This window comes from Idiotropiscis lumnitzeri, chromosome 11, assembly GCF_059441095.1.
Source record: "Idiotropiscis lumnitzeri isolate Australia: NSW breed Sydney's pygmy pipehorse chromosome 11, RoL_Ilum_1.0, whole genome shotgun sequence".
Lineage (NCBI taxonomy): Eukaryota > Metazoa > Chordata > Actinopteri > Syngnathiformes > Syngnathidae > Idiotropiscis > Idiotropiscis lumnitzeri.
The window spans coordinates 3502533-3522598 of NC_142401.1; the positions used below are offsets into that span (position 1 = coordinate 3502533).

Here is a 20066-nt window from a genome sequence, read left to right on the forward strand (position 1 = left end):
AGCATCAAATTTGACAAGCGCCAAAAGAAAAAGGGACATTCAGCTTTCTGGGGACACAAAATGTTAAAAAAAAACAACTCCTCTCACAGTTTCGAGTCCCAACCAAGTCAGTGTTGAGCAACATTCTCAGCATTAGCCTTCGCACATGACGAGCATACGGTTGTACGAGGCCTTAATCCTGCCTATGGAAAAGGTTCAGAACCGAGTAGGAAGTGGTACACGAACAGATAAACGTGTTCAGACAAATCACCTTAACCTCATTACAGCGCCAATATGGCAGCCTGCGGACATATGAAACGCGTTGGCCTGCTAATCTACATTGATGGGATCAGCGCGAGCCAAAGTAGAAAAGAAAAAGGCAAATTGTCATGCAAGTTTGAGAATCACTTCCTGTCAAGGATGGACATCCTGCTAGTGTATGTGCGGGATTCATCGAGCAGGGGGAATACTTTGTTCTGTTCGCTCAGCATATGAGGAGCGAGACGACGTTCTATTTTAGAGGACGTTCCTCACACCCTCAAGGCCACGAGGTCGTAAGAAAAACTAAGATGGTAGCAAATTGCCCTCTTACTTGACGTGAAGAATGTTGAAGCGATAAAGAAGTCAAGGTGCAAGCAGAAACAACCTCAGTGACGGGACGGGGAACCAAATTGGGAGACCGGTTGGTTTGCTTTGACGTGCCAGATTGCTTGAGGCTAAACAAATGACGCCTGACCACATTAATGCCATATTCACATTTGTCATACGTGCAGCAAAACATTGAGGAAAAGACGGCACACGTGAGTGAGGACTAATGGTGGCCACATCGGTTCTGACTTGATGGGCTTGAATTTCAGATTCGCCCGTCGTGTGGCCGTGGGGGGTTAGTTGCATGTTTTCCTGCGCATACCCAAAACATGTATGTGAGGTTCACTCGAGACTAAATCACGGCGGTCTGAACTTTTACCTCTTGGTATCACAGGGCACTTCTTATTTTTAAACACATTTACTGCCATTGACGGCTGAAGACGTGAAAGTTCCATTTTTTATTATTTTTTTTACCCGGTTGGTAGTGAGTTAAACTTTATCAAGCCATTACATATTGTGTTTATATATTACCTATGGCAAAAGTGTGACGTCAGACCTGTCTGTTAAATGTTTCTCGTAGTAGTTTTTTTTTTTTTAAGTGCTGTTTGTGGGCCATGTTGAATTCGGCAGGCATAAAGAACGCTCTAACCTGCCATAGATTTGAATGTTCTTTGAGGACACAAAATGGATGGACATTGCAAAGAAATAACATATAAAAGGCAAAAAAAAAATTGCATGCAAGTAAAGCATCTTATCAAATGTGTACATTGCATTATCGTTTGAGTAAAATGTGTGGATTAAAGCGCAAGAACGTGAGAAGAAAAAAAAAACCTGAGTTTGAAGGCAGCCATGGTAGATGCAGAGGAAAGTGCCATGTGGAGAACTTCAAACCAGGAGCTCCAACCAATCCCACTTGCAACGCACCATTTGGAAGTGGCAAATGCCTTGGAAACATTTGCTTTCCGATTTGGTTCTTAAAACCACACCAAAGCGTGACTTGGCCAAACGGCGTAGTGGCTCACTAAAAGTCTCGAAATGTTCTGCGGTAAAAACAAGCTTGTCTCTGGTGTCCAACGCTAATAATAGAAAGAACACTGCATGCGGTGCTATACGTTCAAAGCACAAGCGACGTCACAATTAAAGTGGTCATAAACAAAAAAAATGAGCAACATCACCGAGTTTGGGGTTTAAGTCATTCGAGCGACACACAGTGAACATTATCGCGAAGCATCGCAACTTGCTGGGATCCATTGTGGTTTGCTGTGGGCGGCAAATTGCTCGCGAGGCACCAAAGAAAAGTTACTCCGGTTCACTTGCAGTCATTTTGTTATAGTATTTTTTTTTTTTTTAAATGCACATAACTTACCTAGTAGTCCCGGCCATTTTCTTCACATTGTAAAAAGTGTCGCAAACGCAGGTTAAAATGCGGTTTGTGCACGAGTCCCGGTGAACGTCATTCCACGAAGTACGCTGAGCGGTCGTGGTGGGAAGTAGGAAGGGACCGTCCGACCTCCAACTGGAGAATCAGAAAAAAAACGAGTCTCCGCCCCCGCACGTGAGTCAGTGGCGGGGGGCGGGGGCGGACTTTGGACTTGATTACGCCGTCTGGACTACCAGCCTGCGGTGAACTACTACAACGGTACATGTCTGGAAAACAAACACCGTTATACTAGTCACACAGTTAACAGGAATTTGATTTCGAATTCTTGGAGGAACATGACTTAAACTGTCGACTAAATTGGCTACAATTAGATATCAAGTTCATTTGCAGTATCGGGGAGTAAAGTAATAGAGTACTAAAAAAAATACTAAATGCGTTGTTCCTCGACTTGAGTAGAATTTTCATGGCTCGACTTAAATTTTCTTAATTTGTTATATTTGAAAGCAGATACATTTGGATACCTGTACAGCGATGAGGTAAAAGTAATCACAGTGTGTACTTAAGTGGAAGAAAGACAAAAGTACTGATGATGACACCCAATTGTAACAGTAAAAGTAAAAAAAAAAAAACGTGGAGGCTCTGAAATATCCTTCAGGCGTTTCTGTGGCGAATCGTTTGGTGGGCATTTCGTTCATGTCCTAAACCATTTATCTTTTTTCAGTTTTGAAGCATGGTCCGGGAATCGAACCGACAGCATTTGCGAGAATCACACAGCAGTATTGGAATGTACTCGAGTAAAAAAGTAGCAAATGAAATTTGATTTTTACTGTTCATTGGCCAACATCTGCTACTGCCAGTCTTTTTTTTAATGAAGAGTGATTACCTTCTGCTGCCCAGACGAATCGATATCTGGGTGCAAGGCAACAGACGAACAAGAACGATTTAGCATTGTCATTTTGATCACAATTATAATGCGATATATACCCCACTTAATGTTGTGTTATTCAGGACTAAAAAAAGAAAAAAAATATCAAATAAACGATGGTATAATTTTTCGCCTCGGTCAGTCAAGTTACCACGTGGACGGACAGTGACCCCTGCTGGACACATAGCAGTGACGTCATGTTTTGGTCAAACAACACTTTATTCACAATTACTGTCAGCACTCAGGTCTATGCCCCGCTAAGAAAACAATATTGAAGAAAATTAAAAAAAAAAAGAAAAGAAAAAAAAGCAGATTGCTTAATTCACACAAACATGTACATCACATTGTTGTGTTGTTCCTCTGGCACATAATAAACGTTCTAGGTTAATGTCTTCACAGTGAATCCTTTTTAAGTGCTTTTCTCACGTAAAGATGCAAAGGACGATCTACATTCGCCTTGATAGTAGTCCATTTGTTTCAACTCACACAATGAGGTCCGCCTCTTCGGTATTATAAAAATATTGTAAACATTTATATCAATTGCACAACATACATTCAATTACAAACTTGTACTGTACAGCAAGTTTACTTCTGTATGGTTATCCTGTAGCACCATTTATAAGCAAGCTAGATGGAGACATCTACTGGGTGGTATTGACATTACAAAGGAGAGAAAATAAATGGCATTCATAATATACATTCTGCCAGTGATCAAATCTTTTGGACTGGAAGGACGGCGGGACAACGGATGGGCTTGTTTGGACCGTTTTCAAAGAGTTAACGTGCTGAGAGAGGGTTTGATTGACCTCCTCACACATTGCTCTGTTGCGGAAGGGGAGGTCATGGAGGACATTCGTTAATAGTAAAGTAAGTTCAACTATGATACAAAAGATAACGGCCAAAGGTTAGTTTGTATTCCGTGGACTAAAAAATTGACACGACGGCGTGCAGAAGCATTGAAATGGGATGTGACAACAAATCCGGTAGGTGATTTTGCTTCTAAACATGAGTCGTAACTTGAATGAGTAGCAGCAGAGTCGACGGCTCGGTCCACTCCAGTCCAGTGTCGCGCGGACGAAAAGCTGATTAAAGCTAATACTTATCTAAAAGCAGTGAAACGGCGTGGCTTGTGCATACGCATACTCTTTCCATTTGAATCACGCCATCCCGTTCAGGCGGACGGCGCTTGACGCCAGAATGAAATGTGTGATGAAGAACAACTGATAATTACAGAGTTTATGAGCATCCTCTCAGTTTCTTCACGCCTCCTTGCTCCGCAATAAATCAAAAAGCCCAAACGAAGGATGTCATCAGAGCGTGGCAGGGCTGCCTCTTGTGGTTGGAAATGGCGAACGGGTGATTAGCCCACCCATCCGTCCCAAATCTGCCCCCTGTCAAGAGAACGCGGCAAATTAATCTGTGCTTTGAGATATTTACGAGACGGCAGGGCTCCAGTGGTGCTCGGTTCCTGCCAGGAAGGTGAGGAAATGAACAAAATGACAATCCCGACACGTGATAAGTACGCGACATGACATCTGCATTGCAAATGTCTGACGGAATGGGAAAAAAAAAAACGGCGGTTTGGATGTTTGCGACGCAGGTAAAGATGTCGTCAAGACAGCTTGTTGTCGGTCAAAAGACCGAACGAAAAATGTGAACGGCGGGATGAGGTTTATGCAGAGCAATTTGAGCATTTGATTGATGTCATGCTAGTGTACTAAGTTTTCTGCATACTAGTACAAGCTCCGTCCTCACTACTAAAACAATTCAGGTCATTCATAGAACAACCATGGCGCACTAGTTGAATGTTTTTTTCCACGAGTGCCTTCCATTTCTGCGCACAAGGCGTTATCATCCTGTAAGCGACTGATATTTGAACACAAACGGTGCATCAGCACATGTAGACAAACAACAATACTCACGGGAAAAAATGTTTTAATCCTCTGAACGACTGCAGTCTTCTTTGTTTGTGTCCTTGATGTTAACTAGTTTAATTGAGAACGTCACTAGTAATGCTAGTAGCGCAGTTTCAACTAGTGCAGTTCTAGTGCTCAAAAATGTCATACGTCACTAGTAAGACACTCGCTCAACTCGTGTGTGCGTGCAGAATCGTCGTCGTAGTGTGGACAAAGAACATATTCGTAAACGGACTATTCAGGACACTCGCAGGAAATCGAATCAACACTCAAGACGGCTTGCCGCAAGAGCTTGGCGTGTTACAAGAGGACAGATGGCTTCGGACAAACTCACAGCGATTTGGAGGACGGTTTCTTCACTTTTGGCCTCTTTCGACGATAAACTGGCCTGAAGCATGCACAGCACGGTGACGAGCAGAGCAAATGCATGTCGACAAACACACAGGTATAAACACGCACACACACGCATGCACACAAACACACACAGACACACACACAAACAGCAGAAATTCAAAATTAGACTTCATTCAAAGAAGAAAAGAGTGTAAGTCTTGTATTTTCTGCTTGTGCAGGATTTAAAAAGGCTTTTGTTCAAGAATCTTGTCAGTTGGAACTTCAGCGAAGTAATTTGAGCAGGAACACAACTAAAGACACACTAGGGAAGACGAAACCTCGCCGTGCTCCAATTGTAACCTGAATTCCATCTGCGGCGTTTGTAAAAGTAATCAGAAGAAAGCAAAGTAGGGAAAAAAATACCTGTATTCACTAAAGTAGTTTCGCTCTTTGCCTCCTGACAAAAAAAACCGAAATGGAAGTAACATTAGTCTCACACTGACATGAGCGGAGACGCAACAATCCATCACGTTTGCCTTGAGGGCCTCGTTCGCTCACCCTTTTCAGGGTTGCACTGCTTGTGTCCCTTGCAAGCCCGTAATTCCATGAGCTGTTGATGCATCGAATTCAAAGCGTTGCGGTCCAGGGTGCTGACAGCATTCATCAACTGCACGGATAATCCAAGCACAACTCACACAGTAACACAAATATGGAAATTTTCATCGTGTGCGACCGGAGGAGTAATTAATACCTGGTATGGGTCGGTGTTGAGGTCGAAATACTCCAGGAAACCGGTGGCAAACTCGCAGAACAGGAAGTTGTGTGTGTCATTGATGGTCCTGAGGCACCAGTAGGTATTGTTGTTGGCACTGGTGCATGCACAGAATGGCCCCACTGAGGCAGGGAGGGCGTAGAGAGGTGGAAAACGGAAATCACAACAGTGTTCCAAACTATTGTTTTCGTCATAGCTGTCCTGGGATGTGCAGTCGCTAAACATAGACCGACTTTCCAAACAACACCGATCCGAAGTGACAAGTCCACGCATTCATTTGTTTTCGAGTGCAGGGAATGTCTGGGGATTAGGGAGTAGGGATGGCGGCAGAGCCTTATTTTTACCGAAATGAAACTTTTCACTTTAATGTGGTTCTTTGACACAATGGCCATAAAAAGTGCGGCAGTAAATGTTGATGTTTTAGGGCACAAATGGAAACAGGAGAAAGTGGGGGTGTAATTTCTTACTTGTCCAGAAGGGGGCAGTCTGCCAATGATGATTGTCATGAGTGAAGCAAGTGAGGCCCGGCATGCTGCAGGTGTCATTGTTCTGGAGCCTTTTCAGGAATTTCCGGAGTTTCTTCCTGCGCTTCTGCTCCTTCTGCAGCCACTGCGTCTTCTGCTTTGGCATCCTGATGAGAGGAGAAAAAAAACGCCGATACTCACTGCTCATTATGCTGTCGTCAAACCTAACAATTTATACCTGATTGAATGCACCCGCCCAGTGCCCAGCATAAAGTTCTCTTTATTCTTGAGGAGATAGCTGTAAGGAAAATGTTAAAAAAAAATGTCACTAAACTCACATTAAACAGTGGAGTACATCAAGAAAAAGCGGATCAAGTTGAGGCTTTTCAGGAAAACGAAGCATTTTAGGAAAAACAAAAAAAAAAAAAAAACTCACCTGGGGGTGTTACACTGACATTCCTCTGGTCGCACTTGTTTCAGATGTCCTTTGACCTCACGCAGGTTCTTTATTTTGGTCTGCAAGGTTTCAATCTAACACACACACACAACACAAAATTAAAATAAGGTAAAAAGTCTTAAGAATGCAATTAAATATGAGCGCCATACCTCATGCTCAATGTGCATTTTATGGTCTTTCCACGCTTGCAGGGACTTATAGAGGCCACCGTCGCATTTTACGGTGTCGTTCATTAGAATCGAGCATCTGACGAGAGCAAACATGAAAGGCGTCACTTCATGTGAATGATGTCGTACTTTCTAACATTAAGCACCAACGACGGCAGACGCGCAAACAAACCTGTATGTGACCTTGAGAGCAGCAGACGGAGTCACGCCGTTGTCCGTGGTGGGCGTGTCGGTGACTCCCATGCCACTGAATTCGTTGTCAATCTCCTCGTGCGCCACTCCTCTGCTTCTGTCCAAAGTCCAAGTCTTGTTCTGGAGCGCCGCCGGATGGTAGGACTCTTCAAGGTCCACAGCGTACATATCGCCATCCAGCTCAAAGGACACCGAGCGGGCCCAACGCTTCCTAGAAGCGGACTTGCTGGATTTTATCTCTGCAAAGGACAAGATGAGGACAAAGCTTTGATGATAATGAGAAAAATAAAAACGGAGATTTTCTATGAATCAGCTATGTTACTCTTAGGCTGAAGTATGACAGGAGACATTTTAAATAAAATCATGAAATAATGACGATATTGTCTCAATTGTACCTTCGGGCAACTCGTGGCAGAGAATTGGCAGCTATGCTGTTAGGCAAACGACATATCTCATTCAGACCACTAGAGGGCAGCATAGACACATCCTTCTTTTTTCATGACTCTACAAAACCTTGTCATTTAAAAAAAAAAATGGACAAGCCTACTTTTCTTAGTGAGCAGTTTCTTTCGCTTCAGGACGGCCGTTTTAAAGCCCGCGTCGCCGCAGTTGCAGCCGTCCGCAGTAGACGAAAGCGACAGCTGGGGACCGCCGCTGGCCATCAGAGCCTGCGTTCGTGGGGCCGAGAGACTCGCCATGCCCTTGCACTTATACAGCCTCAGCTTGCCAGAAGGGTCCTCCACACACTGCCACTTCTGAATACAAACAGCGGGGAACGTAACGTTGGTGCTGGACGAGCAAATAACGTGGGCGATCACTCACGTTTAAGATGATATTCAAATCCAAACAAATAGACTAAAGGGTTCTATTGCTTTTGAAGTCTTTCATCCTCCGATCCTATCAGCGCAATGACTCTTATCCTGTGCGGCGGATACCTGTCCCGGCTGTTGACAGGAAGTCTGGTACTCTGCCTTCTGGCACAGCTCCCTCACTCGCTGGTATTTGGGCAGGAAGTTCTCCTCCTGAGCCACTTCCTTGCCATCGGCCCTCTTGTGGAGAGGCTTTCTGCAAGAACGGGGAACGAAAGATAGGAAAGACTGAAAGGAAGCCAAGGATGACGAGTCTGTTGTCAGGAGAGGACAATGCCTCCGATGAAAGAATGTTGGAAAAGACACAAGTCGCCGTAAGACATACCCTCTCTCTACAAGGAAGGAATCTCGCCACGTTTTGCCTTTTCTGTTTAAATTGAACCTGTTAAAGAGGGAGAATAAATAGAGTGAGACATGTTGTACTGTCCTTTATACTAGGACAGGATCTTGAAGTTAATTTATAAATGACTGCAGACTATAAAACAGATCTTTTCAAATTTAAGTTCTAATTTTTTTCCCGCGAAGTAAAAGGCAAAGTATTGGGAGATTAGTTGAGTCTGATGACTGTCGTTTTAGTTTTTTGTGTCGAATGTTCTTAAAATGAATAAAATAAAATAAAATAAAATAAAATAAAATAAAATAAAATAAAAGTATGGTTAAGTACCATTCTTAAAATTGTGTTTTAAATGCAAAGATTAAAAAGAAGCTCTCACCTGTTCACTGGCGTGTCAGTGTCGAGCAGCTTCAGGATAGACTTTCCATCCATTTCCGCGGGGATCTCGACACCGGCAATGTCCAGCATAGTTGGCGCCAGGTCAATATTCAAGACCATATGGGGCTTACTGCGTAGCAACAAAAGCAAAACATTCACTTGATTTGGCGCAACAAAGACCTCGACATCAAACGCCGTTCAATCAAATCAAAAGTGTCGCTCACATGGCACCTTGCTCCACATTGGGCCCTCGTACAAAGAAGGGAACGCGGATATCAAACTCGTAAGGCATCGATTTGCCCTTCACAAGCCCAAATTGGCCGATATGATAGCCGTGATCTGACGTGTAGATGATGTAGGTGTTGTCCAGTTCTCCCGTCTCCACCAACATGTTGTACATCTAAGCCAGTTGATAAACCCACCAGAGGAAAAAGCATCGCAGTTCAAGTTTGAAATGTGTAAAAAGTGAAATTGAAAGACATAACAAGTGTGTCAGTGAATATATTAAAAAGTCGCAGTTAGAACAAGCACAGATCTCTGAGGACTTGCGGCTCCGGGATATGCGTGGTTTCCTTCGGTGTCTGTGAGTGTGTGCGATGACGTGTGTGTTTCTTTGCCGAGGCATGGAACGGCTACAGTATGTGCTTGCTCGCTCGCTTGCCCTCCTACCTTCTCCATGCTGTCATCCACAGACAGCAGGGTCTGCATCCTCCTGCGTTGCAGCATGTTCGTGAACTGCATGTGGACGGGTCTCATTGGCCCCGTGTAGCGGAGGATCCAGTGTTTGTCCGGGTTGGGTGCGTAATTGTAGCTTGGAGTTCTGGAAGGCAAAGAGACAAGAAGGCTTCACTGGAAACAAATTTTATTTTTGGAGACAGGAAATAGCAAGTGAGAGGAAAATGTTTGAACAGTTGAATTTTCTAAATTCAATTCTCCTTCAATTATACAATTTTGATTTTTTTTTTTTTCTTCAAGTATTTTATGAGGCAACAAGCCGGTGAGCATCTAAAGCAGGGGTGGTGGCAAATTGGGTGAATATACAGCAAAAAAAAAAATATATCCAGTCATCGATGAATGTCCACGTTACCATGGCAACAGTAACTTACAATGTCCGGCCACATTGGGTATCTCTCGCCGAACCTTTGTATCAAAATCATCACAGTTGGTTGCATGATGTGACGCTACCTCACCCTCTCCGCTTCTTTGAATCTCTGAACATGATTTTTGACAGTGAGCAAAGTTACGTGAAGTCGTTGCCCGTTTCAGATTGATAGAAATTCCAATATTTTCCATGGAGAGAAATGCGCATGGTTAGTGTTGGACAGCATGTTCCACTCCACTCAGAATGGCAAATTTGTGACCGCATTCGCATCGTCATGACCTTTGTGGATTTCTGCTGACCTTTTTCTTTCGAAAGTAGCGGGAAAGATGTTAATGCAATGCTAAACTGGAAGCTCTGCCAAACATGTAAAATGCAAAGCAGGCACAATCAATGGCCTTGCACACTGTGAGCACAGTTTGATCAATATCCTCTAAGAAACCACACGGACGCTTCATTATTTGGAAACAAACAATCCTAAATCAAGGCGGTTGAAGAAACAAATAAATTCAAACTCTTAAACGGCAATGATTAAACTAAATAAACGCTAATGTCTTGCGCTTTAAATCCACAGTAGTAAATGGAAGGTGGTGCAAAGGTGCGAAGGTTTATCAACAAAGGACAACAGGAAATCATTGGCGCTCCCTCTCCGAATGTGTTCGTCGAGAACAGGTGGGAGACGCAGAGAGAAAAAGAGGCACGCTGAAAAATGACCCAAGGGATGCAAATGTATGGAGAAAGAGCAATTAAAAGTTTGCATGAAGGCACCGGGGCCAAATTTACACATATTCCGTGCGTAAAGCCTGCATGGCACAGGTTAATGATGCTGCGGGGATTCGATTAATCAAGAGAATGGGGCGACGGAGGGAGGGGGTACCAAGTGCGGTCTAATTACTGGTCCTGGATTTGTCTCCCGAGGCCGATAGCAGACCTTCGATTAGCCAGTAGCACGAGTCGACAAGTCAGGAGCACGGGAGCGTTGAAAAGACAAAAAGGCGCCGTGCGCGTCTGTCATCATTAGATATGACGACATTCATGTCTCTCTCGGATGGTTGCTGACAAAATGGAACAAATCAGCAGTGCTCATTACAGCCGGCACCATGAGTGCGAACAACATGTGAGCCAACGTGAACTGGAGCCGTGTACCGGCTGCGCTCGCAAGAGGCTCGGCCGCCGACAACGTGGAGGGGAGATAACATCCATATGTGATTATTGAGTTGTTGGCGAAATGAAATGAAGCTTGAATATGAAGATGAGTTAAGAGCAATTTTATGGCTGTGCCTGTCATAATATAAAAATGGATTCCTGTGCTTGTCAGTGAAGATTTATTAGATGATACGGTATAGTTGCACAAGTAGTTGCTTGTACATTATTTGTCCGTAGAGCCGCAAGTCCACGGAGCAAAAAAAAAAAAAAAAAAAAGCGTGATATGCAATTCAAGTTACTCAGGAGTGTAATTGATGTGGGAGATGTACTCACATGTGCTGCGACGCATTGGGAAAGGCAGAACTGTACTGCGGGGCCGAGTCCTCTGGGCCGTGAGGGGCCACATGGCTCAGGACCATCATGACAGGACGGTTAGGATACATCCGCTTGGACAGTCGGAAGTAATTGATGCTGTCGTTGGTGATGACGTCCGTCAGGTAATCCTGCCGTGAAAACACACATTGATCATCAGAATCAGAAATCAGAAGAGCACTGGGAGGGAGAGCCGTTAGCCGCTGCGCCTATACGCGCCGCCATCTTGGCAAAATAAAAAATAAATAATTAAAAAAATTGGGAGTCAGCAAATTATTAACAAAGTTGTCAAAGACCCCATGCTGCACTTGCATGACATGATCATGATAAACCTGAATTGACGCCCATTCATACTTTGTTTAGGGTCGCGGGAATCTTGGAAAGGTCACCAACCAATCAGAGGGCACTCAATTACAAAAAAAAAAAAACCCACCCGCGCTCACAAACACACCCAAGGGCAATTCAGGGAGTCCAATCAAGTGTTCATGGATATTTTTGGATTGTGGGAGGAAACCAGAGCACCCGGAGAAAAGCCACGCAGGCACGCTGAGAACATGCACGCAGAAAATGCCGAGCTGGACTCGAACGCCGCACCTCAGAACTGTGAGGCGGACGTGCTAACCAGTCCGCCACCGTCCCTCCAGGGTTAATTTCATTGAATTCATTTAATTTCTACACTTACTCATTAACCTTGTGGACTTTCTGCAGGACGCTTAAGATTTGATTTGAAAAGTGATCTCACCATGTCTGGGCAGTGTAAAAACGTGAAGATGAAATTATTTTTAGAAAAATAAAAGAAACAGGTGTGGTGGAATCGGAATGGTATTCATACTTTCGAATAGTCACTGCTGTGTTTCTCTCGAACTCCATTCCGGCAGAGAGTGTAGTTGTAGAAGCGCGAGTTCTTCACCAGCGCTACCCACTCCCTCCAGCCAGGGGGCACATAAGAGCCGTTATATTCGTTGAGATACTTCCCAAAAAAAGCTAATCAAGAAAAGCAGAAAGAACACATTAAATTAATAGTCATCGATTTATTGGAATCGGTTTGGGCATTGCAGCGTTTACCGGTCCTGTAGCCGGAGTTGTTGAGGTGCACGGCGAAGGTGTGCGGTTCGTGGTGGGCCTGCCATGAGGGTGAGGAGCAGTTCTCGTTGTTGGTGTAGGTGTGGTGATTGTGGACGTACTTCCCAGTCAAGAGGGAGGAGCGGGACGGGCAGCACATGGGCGTGGTCGAGAAGGCGTTGGAGAAATGTGTTCCGCCCTTCTCCATGATGTGCCGAGTTTTGTTCATGGCCTGCATTGAGCCTGGGAGAAAACAGTGGAGAGGGTCAAAGGTGGGCGGGAGTAGGGGTGGGGGGATTCAGAGGCAAATGGAAGGGATGAAAGAAACACAAGATAACAGTTGAGGAACTAAAAAGCGAGTAAAAGAGGACCAAGTGAAAAATATAAACAGAGAGTACGAGAGCGCTAAAGTCATCACGACAAATGGCGGGAAAGATGAAAAGCGTGTGCGGGAATGAAGGAATAAATCATTTTGGTTAAGTGTGACTCATTTGGACTGGTGTGTGTAGTCGAGGCTTTTCAAGCTGATGGTAATTGTTTGGGGAAACAGATGCTTGACCATAAATTCCTGCTTTTCAATGAGAGTCTTCTCACTAGCCATCAGCCGAGGACAAAGGATGTCACCAAGGCTATTATGCGGCCACTCCAGTCCAATCCCAACTAAAGAACTTAAGTGGCTCGGGAGATGGCTAGCGTTTGGCACCTCAACAATGGTAGGCATAGGCGGCCTGTATTTCATGCCAGCGATGGAGAGGGAGGCAAGGGGAGCACATGACTTTGACGAAGCCAGTTGTCATAGCGCCAAGAGGCCGCAATGAGGCCAACTTTCTCGATCTGGACGGAATAATTAAGTGCACGGGAGATGGACATGGACAGATGGATGACGCTGAAATCAAAGAATAGTCTTACCCAGTTCTATATCCTGGTCATCTGTGAGGATGAGAATGATATTGGGCCGAATGTTGCGGATTTGCCGGTCGCGCTGGAGGCGAGACCTCATGCGGTATCCGGACAGATAACCGGAGCCCCGTGCCATCGGAAGAACTCCTCCGAGGACGAGGAGGAGCAGAAAAAGCGGAAGACGGGTGGAAAGCCTCCGCTCGGCCATGGCGCTACCCCACGCCGCTCGCTGCTCGCTTCCGCCTCAGCCCCTCGTTTCACACGGCCACTCTGTGCTCGGCTCCCTGTGAGAAAAGAACGCAGATTGAGAAGGATACGCGTGACGCGCGAGACATAGAGGAGCAGATGCGAGCGTTGCGCAGCCATTACAGGCTGCACTCGTTTGAGCTGAGCTCAGCTCATTAATCAATCATTAATGATGCATTAGAGTGGTGTCATTGGCTCGGTGTAATGATCTCTGGTGATGAACACATGGCGGCGAGGAGGCCGCTAATGGGCCCGGGCTGGGGGCCAGCTCGGCCCGCAGCGCCCGGAGAGAGGGTGAGGAGGTGGGAGGGAGCGACAGAGGTGAACGACGGACGCAAAAGGACGACAGCATCGGAATGGGGACAGAGGTCAATTGGCGGCACGATTATGAGAAGGAAGGATCGGAAAATAATCCAATGTTTTATTAAATCAATTTAAGAATCAATCTTCAACGACTCGTCCCACTTTGACTTCTGCGTGAGAACTTTTAGTTACAGGGCATGTTTTTGTCGTAGTAGCGATGTGATCAAACAGGACTTCGGCATTACCGTTAGATGAAATCCAAGAAATAATTTCAACAGTATATTAGCATTTGGAAAAATACAAATTTGTTTATCTAGGGAAGGCAATTAAGATGCAATGACTAAAACAAAACAAAAGAATACAAATAAATGTACAAAAAAAAAACATGCTCCTTATTTAAACTCGACACAGCATCAGATGAATAAAAGGTGCACCAGAGGCTAACAACGTACGTGATGACGATGTGCAGCAATTACTCACCTCAGCGTTTTAGCCGAAACGTGTCCATTAAAAGCATCACTCCGCAGTGAGTTATTTTTAAACACTCCACCGGAAACATCGACCTCAAATAACGCGATTGCTATTATTGCATGAATAAACCCCACAGACTAAATGAAGCAAATTATAAAATGCGACACCCAATCGCGTCCATCGAGCTGCCGAGCAGAACTAAAGTGCCGCAATAATGTGTTTATCTAATGACAAAATCAAAGCAGACAGACACCCCAGTGACCAGAATCATAAACAGTTTGCAGGCAGCTGAAGCATGTCCACTGAGACGCTCGGCTGTCAGAAAGAGGAAGGTGTGTGCGCGGCGTTGCGTTGGGCGTGTGTGTGTGTGTGTGTAACCACAAGGAGGATGTGGCCAGAACAATTCTTGTCGGCAGATGAAGACAATAACAACACTTGAGTCCAGCGGGACTCATGCGCTTCCTTTACAGCAAGACGACTGGAATAGAGTGGAGGTTGCAATGGGTGGGAGAAAGGCGTGCCGTGCCGTTCACCTCACCTGACATGCGTGATGCATCATACGGACAAAAGTATTGGGACATGTGCGGCAATGAAAATGGGAATAAAGCCAGGCTGACGACAGGATTTGTGTTCTTCTACATCCAACTCATTCATTCAGGCCTTTAATGGAAAAGAAACGGTCTCCTCCAATCACAAAGTTCAAATGTATCCAATTAACAAAGCCTTGGCAAGATGAACCAAGTCCTCATTATAATTATGAGGTGTGTCTTACTCCGCATTGCCGTTTTAAGCCATAATTTATCCTGCAATATAAGAACATGTCCAGTAGGTGGGGGGCACCCTGAACTGGTTGCCAGCCAATCGCAGGGCACACATAGACGAACAACCATTCGCACTCACACTCATACCGCGTCCGATCAACCTGCCATGCATGTTTTTGGAAAGTGGGAGGAAAACAAAGTACCCGGAGGAAACCCACGCAGGCACGGGGAGAACATGCAAACTCCACACAGGTAAGCCGGTGCCGGAATCGAACCCGCGACCTCTGCACTGTGAGGCCATCGTGCTAACGAATCGCCCACCGTGCTGCCCGTTTTACACAAATAATTTGATAAAATTATTCTTTTTTTTTTTGCTTCCATGTCCCACTTAGAGACGAAACACTTTTTAAACAACCCACAGATGCACGCAGCAGCACAAACAGCGTTCCTTGATTCAGGAATAAATGTGAGGCACACATTTTACAGTTAGGAGCCTTGCTGCTTTCAGCCTAAAACAAAAGAAAAAAACGCCCACACTGAGAGACGTTTTTGCAGGGTTTATCTTCCTGGAAGGTATCGTGACGTTAACCAGAACTAGCAGCGCTCCGACAACATGTTGCAATTTCCTGCTGCGAGCCTCGGGTTCAAAAGCTCTTACGGTTGGGTAACAGCTATCATCGAATGAATAATACAGTATTGTATTACTACGAGGCAGCAGGGTGACCTCCCTGCGCTTACATGTTTTTTTTGTTTTTTTTCCGGGCAATTCCACAAACACGTATTATTCTTGCCCGAACGCCCGACGGGATCGGCTCCAATTCACTCGCGACCTCAGGACCACATGCGGGATGGAAAAATAAATGGATGGATGCTATTTACTTGAACCACCTTGGGTTCATTTGAATCGACCATAATGACCAGCGATCAGTAGAAAGAAGACCGCATGACTACTTTGTTATACGTTCCCCGTGCCTTTATTCCTTCGACTTTCTGGCATGGGAAGAAACAGCAGCTATGAAAACACGCGGCAAAAAAGACTTGGCAAGAGAAAGAGACTCCCCTCACGGGCTCTGACTGCAACCAGCAGTGAATACCCTGCGACCAAAATGGATTCAAGGGCATCTATGGCCAACAAAGAATGGACTCAGTGTGCTCAAATTAAAAAGATCCACTGCCATTGGGTCCACTTTTCATCATTTGTGGTGTGGAATGTACACTGCTTCCCTTGGCTAGTTTTCAGAGATGTTGTGGACAAAGCCTACCCCCCCCCCAAAAAAAAGGGTGCCTAATATAGTACCATGAAAACATGAAACTCCACATTGCACGGCAGAGTATGTAAATGATTGGCTTATTGACATGCGGCGGCGGTGGATATTTCCTGACATTTCTCCCAAGAGAGCCACTCTCACCACCTGATACCAAAAGACTAATTGGATTTTCAGGCTTTTATCAGCTCCAACTGACACATATATTACTTTCTATTCAGTTTGCTTTCTCACACTCTCTTTTATCTCCCTTTATTATCTGTCTGCATGAAATTGAAAATGTCCAAACAGAAAAAGCGTCAAAGCCTTGAGTGTCAACAACCCAAGCCACGCTATTTCAGCGACTCTCTTCTGGTACACCGTAAAAAAAAAAATGATATTAGCTTTTATTGATTATTGATTAAATGTACTCAAAAACTCTTCTTGTAAAATGTTCTGAGGAAAAAAAAATTACTAGGATTTTTCAAATGAATAACACATTTTTTTATAGCGTACTATGGCAGCTCTTTGCACTCGGTTAACAGCGTATCGATTCGATTCGATACGCAAGGGCCCGATTCAATTAGATTTTCGATTGACGATTCACTTCAATCAAGGATTTTAACGCAGTGCCAATTTTATTTTTGTAAAGCCCTTTGGAAGGCATTCTCAGATGAACCAATGCTGCAATTAAACTTCTTACTGTAACTCGGTGCATTTGTAAAAATATTTATATTTACATTACCAATTGAAGCCGATGCACATTTTATTGAAAATGACCTGATCAAAACAATAAATACACATGTCTTCATGCTTGTTGGCGCTGACTTCCCTGCTTCCGCCATTTTATTTTGAAACGCGACGTATTCGGTCCAAAGGAATTTTTCTTTTTTTTTAATTTCAATTCAGACAGAAGATAACATAAGTAACTCCCGGTAAGACCCCTTAACGACTTAGTGCTTGTGGGGGAAATAAGGTAGAAGGAGCAGAATATGATATCATGGGGAATAAGCGACTAAAAGCATGCGTGGGGAACAAAGATCACGTCAGGGAATGCTAATGCAAAGTGATGCCTGTAAGTTGGCACAGGCAAAGAAAGTTGTGCTCTTCGGTCTTGCGCTTGTAAGAGGCTCAGCAAGACAGGAGCGCTGCATCGCCGGATAAAAACTTAACGCCGCGCATCTTTTATTGATAAAGCTGAATTATGAATGTGGTGACAACAGTGCCGACCGTGTCACAGCACGGACATGATGGTGAGACTGTGCCAAGGGTGGGTACACACACACCATCTCCGGATGTCACGCTGCCCAATAACACGCACATCTGCACTCTTAAATTTCACAACTCAAGCGAGGCAGAGAGTGCTTGATAAATCTTCCAAAGACTTTGCCGAGGCGTTAATGTACTGTTCCCCTATAAATAAAACACGCGGGGTGTTGAGAGGCATAAAGTCTGATTCATCCATCCTGCAACCTCCTGGGATAGATTGAAACTTAGAATATGAGAAAACCATGGGAGAAAAATAGATGTTTACTACGTGCTGAAGGAAAATAAGTCGGAGCACACGTATGCTTTTCAATCTAATCGGTGATATTGTACGTGAGACAAGGATGAGAAGGCCAGGTTCCAAAATGTTCCCGCACACGAATTTCGAGAGCAAAAGAGGTGCAGAGAAAAAGGCGGAGAAGGCGTGAGGAAAGCAATGAAGCTCAAGGCGTATAGTCAGGAAAGGAACAAAGACGCATGTTTGCGCCAACATTAACATTCAAGGCTGACGCATTCATAAAATAAAACCAAGCACTCTCGTCTGCATTAGGAACATTCTATAATTTTTTTCTATGCCGCTGCTTGTAATGAATAAGCAACATTGGAAGTAAAGTTTAACGAACAAGGTTGTGCGCCGCGACGCTATGCAGCCAATTCCTTTGGTCATAATTGAGGCTGGCAGGGCTTTGCTTAAGTGTGACTTTGTTCCCATTGGCATGCCTCGCTGCGAACAGAATGCGAGAAATCCCCAAGGACCCTTCAATTTACCAACAAAAGTTGGCATTCAGATGGAAATTCAGCAACGGCATACGTGAAGCAAACTTCTGTCAGTTGGTGTGTGTGTGCGTGCGTGTGTGCGTGTGAGCCAGTGCCGATGTCTCGCTGAGGACTGGGAATAAGGGATTTGTACTTGTCAAAACAGTATCTAATGTTTTTTTCAGGATATAATATTAAACAGTGCTTCCATCCTTTGTCCTCATGTTTAGCTCCACTACCTACTTTAAGTTGTTATTATTATTATTATTGTTATTATTATTATTAATAATCATATAATAATAATAATAATAAGAAGAAGAAGAAGAAAGAATCCTACCGTAGCTGAAGTTCAAGTTCAGTGAATATTTGCTTGGCGGTAGATGAAACAAGAAAGTGGAGCGAAGTTTCATTGTTTAAAAAAAAAAAAAAAAAAAGGTGACACCACAATCTTGTTTGCAACATTTAAAATGAAAGCTCCCTCTAGTGGTACGTGTGGGAATCGCTGCCTAAGTGCAGTTCAGCTGTGTTTAACTTTTTAATACAATAGCATCGCGTTGAATCTTTTACAAAGTTTCCTTTCAACATTGCATTTCAGTGAATGTTGAAAGTGTGCATAATGTTTCATTGGTTTTCAAAAATATCGCTGTATACAGTACTTGTTAGGAATAAAATCTCTGTTGCATTTTTGGCAGTTTACGACGCAACAGGAATTTTGTAATAGTATTATGGTGTCATGTCTGGTGAAAAAGCTTTGAAAACCTTCTAATCAATTAAATGTTTAGAACATTTGATGTACTGTGCCAATATTGAGAATAAAATATCAATTTTATGTAATAATATACCAACAACCTATTAATGTAAAAACATTTAAAAAAGAAAAAGGGTTCATCTAAGAGGCTCTAATTGATATTTGATTCAAAAACTCTTCAACAGCGCTTGCCTGATTTGTTTTTTTTTTTAGATGTGCGTTTACTCCCTAATGTGTAACTGTAATGTTTGAGAATGACAAGAAATAAATGCAAAGGCTGAACCCTCCCTTCTGCGGGAAGATTTAATTTAGATTTCCCTCAGGTTCTGATAAGCGCCGTACTTTTTCAGATGTCAGAACCTGCTTGTCACGTCTCCATTAGAAAATCCAGACATGAAAATACGGCATTTCAAATTCAAATATTGTGGAAATCAGACGTGTGCAGTATGTCAACTATTTCGTTCAGAGTTGTTTCACGTCGTACTGCATTTATGTGAAAGCAGGGATCTTTTTCTTTTTTTTTTCGTTTCACCGGGTATATTTTTCGTAATCCTCAACATTCCTGCGTGTGGACCGTGCTGTTTGGGCAGTCATTTAGGAACGAGAGCAAATGAGGTTCTTAACACATCGTTAATCCTGCAGTGAGTCTGATGACTCAACAGTAAAGAGTGAAGCTGTAAAATGCTGTGCTTGACAGAGTTTAATGGAATGTTAAAAAGTCATCTCTAACTTTTATCAATCAATCAGGTGAATTTTGTTCTGGAAGAAGACATAAATAAATCTATGAAACAACGCTGGCATGTGATCCGAGAGATGGAGCTTCCAAATTCAAAGCAGTATGTTGGATATGCTGCGTAACAGCAAAGCGAAAATTAACATTAATATCAAACAGTGTGTGCACATTCATAAGAACCGGCGTGAATAAAAGAGGTTCGAG

General features: G+C 43.9%; 2 protein-coding genes across 11 annotated transcripts in view; both read right to left on the reverse strand.

Moving 5' to 3' along the window:
• Window positions 1-2151, reverse strand: part of arhgap46a (Rho GTPase activating protein 46a) — a 29621-nt gene extending 27470 nt beyond the window's left edge. The window contains exon 1 of one of the 2 annotated variants that reach the window (XM_088309709.1): window positions 1934-2151. In XM_088309709.1, the coding sequence (XP_088165835.1) occupies window positions 1934-1950 (17 nt within the window). In that variant the 5' untranslated portion in view covers window positions 1951-2151. The remainder of the gene's footprint in view (window positions 1-1933) is intronic. The other variant, XM_088309710.1, reaches the window with a different exon arrangement.
• Window positions 2152-3073: 922 nt separating this feature from the next.
• The window catches only part of sulf2a (sulfatase 2a), a 46503-nt gene continuing 29510 nt past the window's right edge, over window positions 3074-20066 (reverse strand). For 7 of the 9 annotated variants that reach the window (XM_088309133.1, XM_088309134.1, XM_088309131.1 and 4 more), the window contains 20 exons: window positions 13344-13618; window positions 12438-12677; window positions 12205-12356; window positions 11334-11503; window positions 9425-9575; window positions 8980-9155; window positions 8757-8885; window positions 8369-8425; window positions 8110-8239; window positions 7722-7929; window positions 7155-7413; window positions 6965-7061; window positions 6795-6889; window positions 6597-6656; window positions 6362-6525; window positions 5874-6016; window positions 5681-5789; window positions 5546-5579; window positions 5124-5177; window positions 3074-4264 (listed from right to left, as the gene is read on the reverse strand). In XM_088309133.1, the coding sequence (XP_088165259.1) occupies window positions 4234-4264; window positions 5124-5177; window positions 5546-5579; window positions 5681-5789; window positions 5874-6016; window positions 6362-6525; window positions 6597-6656; window positions 6795-6889; window positions 6965-7061; window positions 7155-7413; window positions 7722-7929; window positions 8110-8239; window positions 8369-8425; window positions 8757-8885; window positions 8980-9155; window positions 9425-9575; window positions 11334-11503; window positions 12205-12356; window positions 12438-12677; window positions 13344-13542 (2658 nt within the window). In that variant the 5' untranslated portion in view covers window positions 13543-13618 and the 3' untranslated portion in view covers window positions 3074-4233. Of the gene's footprint in view, window positions 4265-5123; window positions 5178-5545; window positions 5580-5680; window positions 5790-5873; window positions 6017-6361; window positions 6526-6596; window positions 6657-6794; window positions 6890-6964; window positions 7062-7154; window positions 7414-7721; window positions 7930-8109; window positions 8240-8368; window positions 8426-8756; window positions 8886-8979; window positions 9156-9424; window positions 9576-11333; window positions 11504-12204; window positions 12357-12437; window positions 12678-13343; window positions 13619-14363; window positions 14671-20066 lie in introns of those variants that run through there. The other 2 variants (XM_088309135.1, XM_088309139.1) reach the window with 2 other exon arrangements.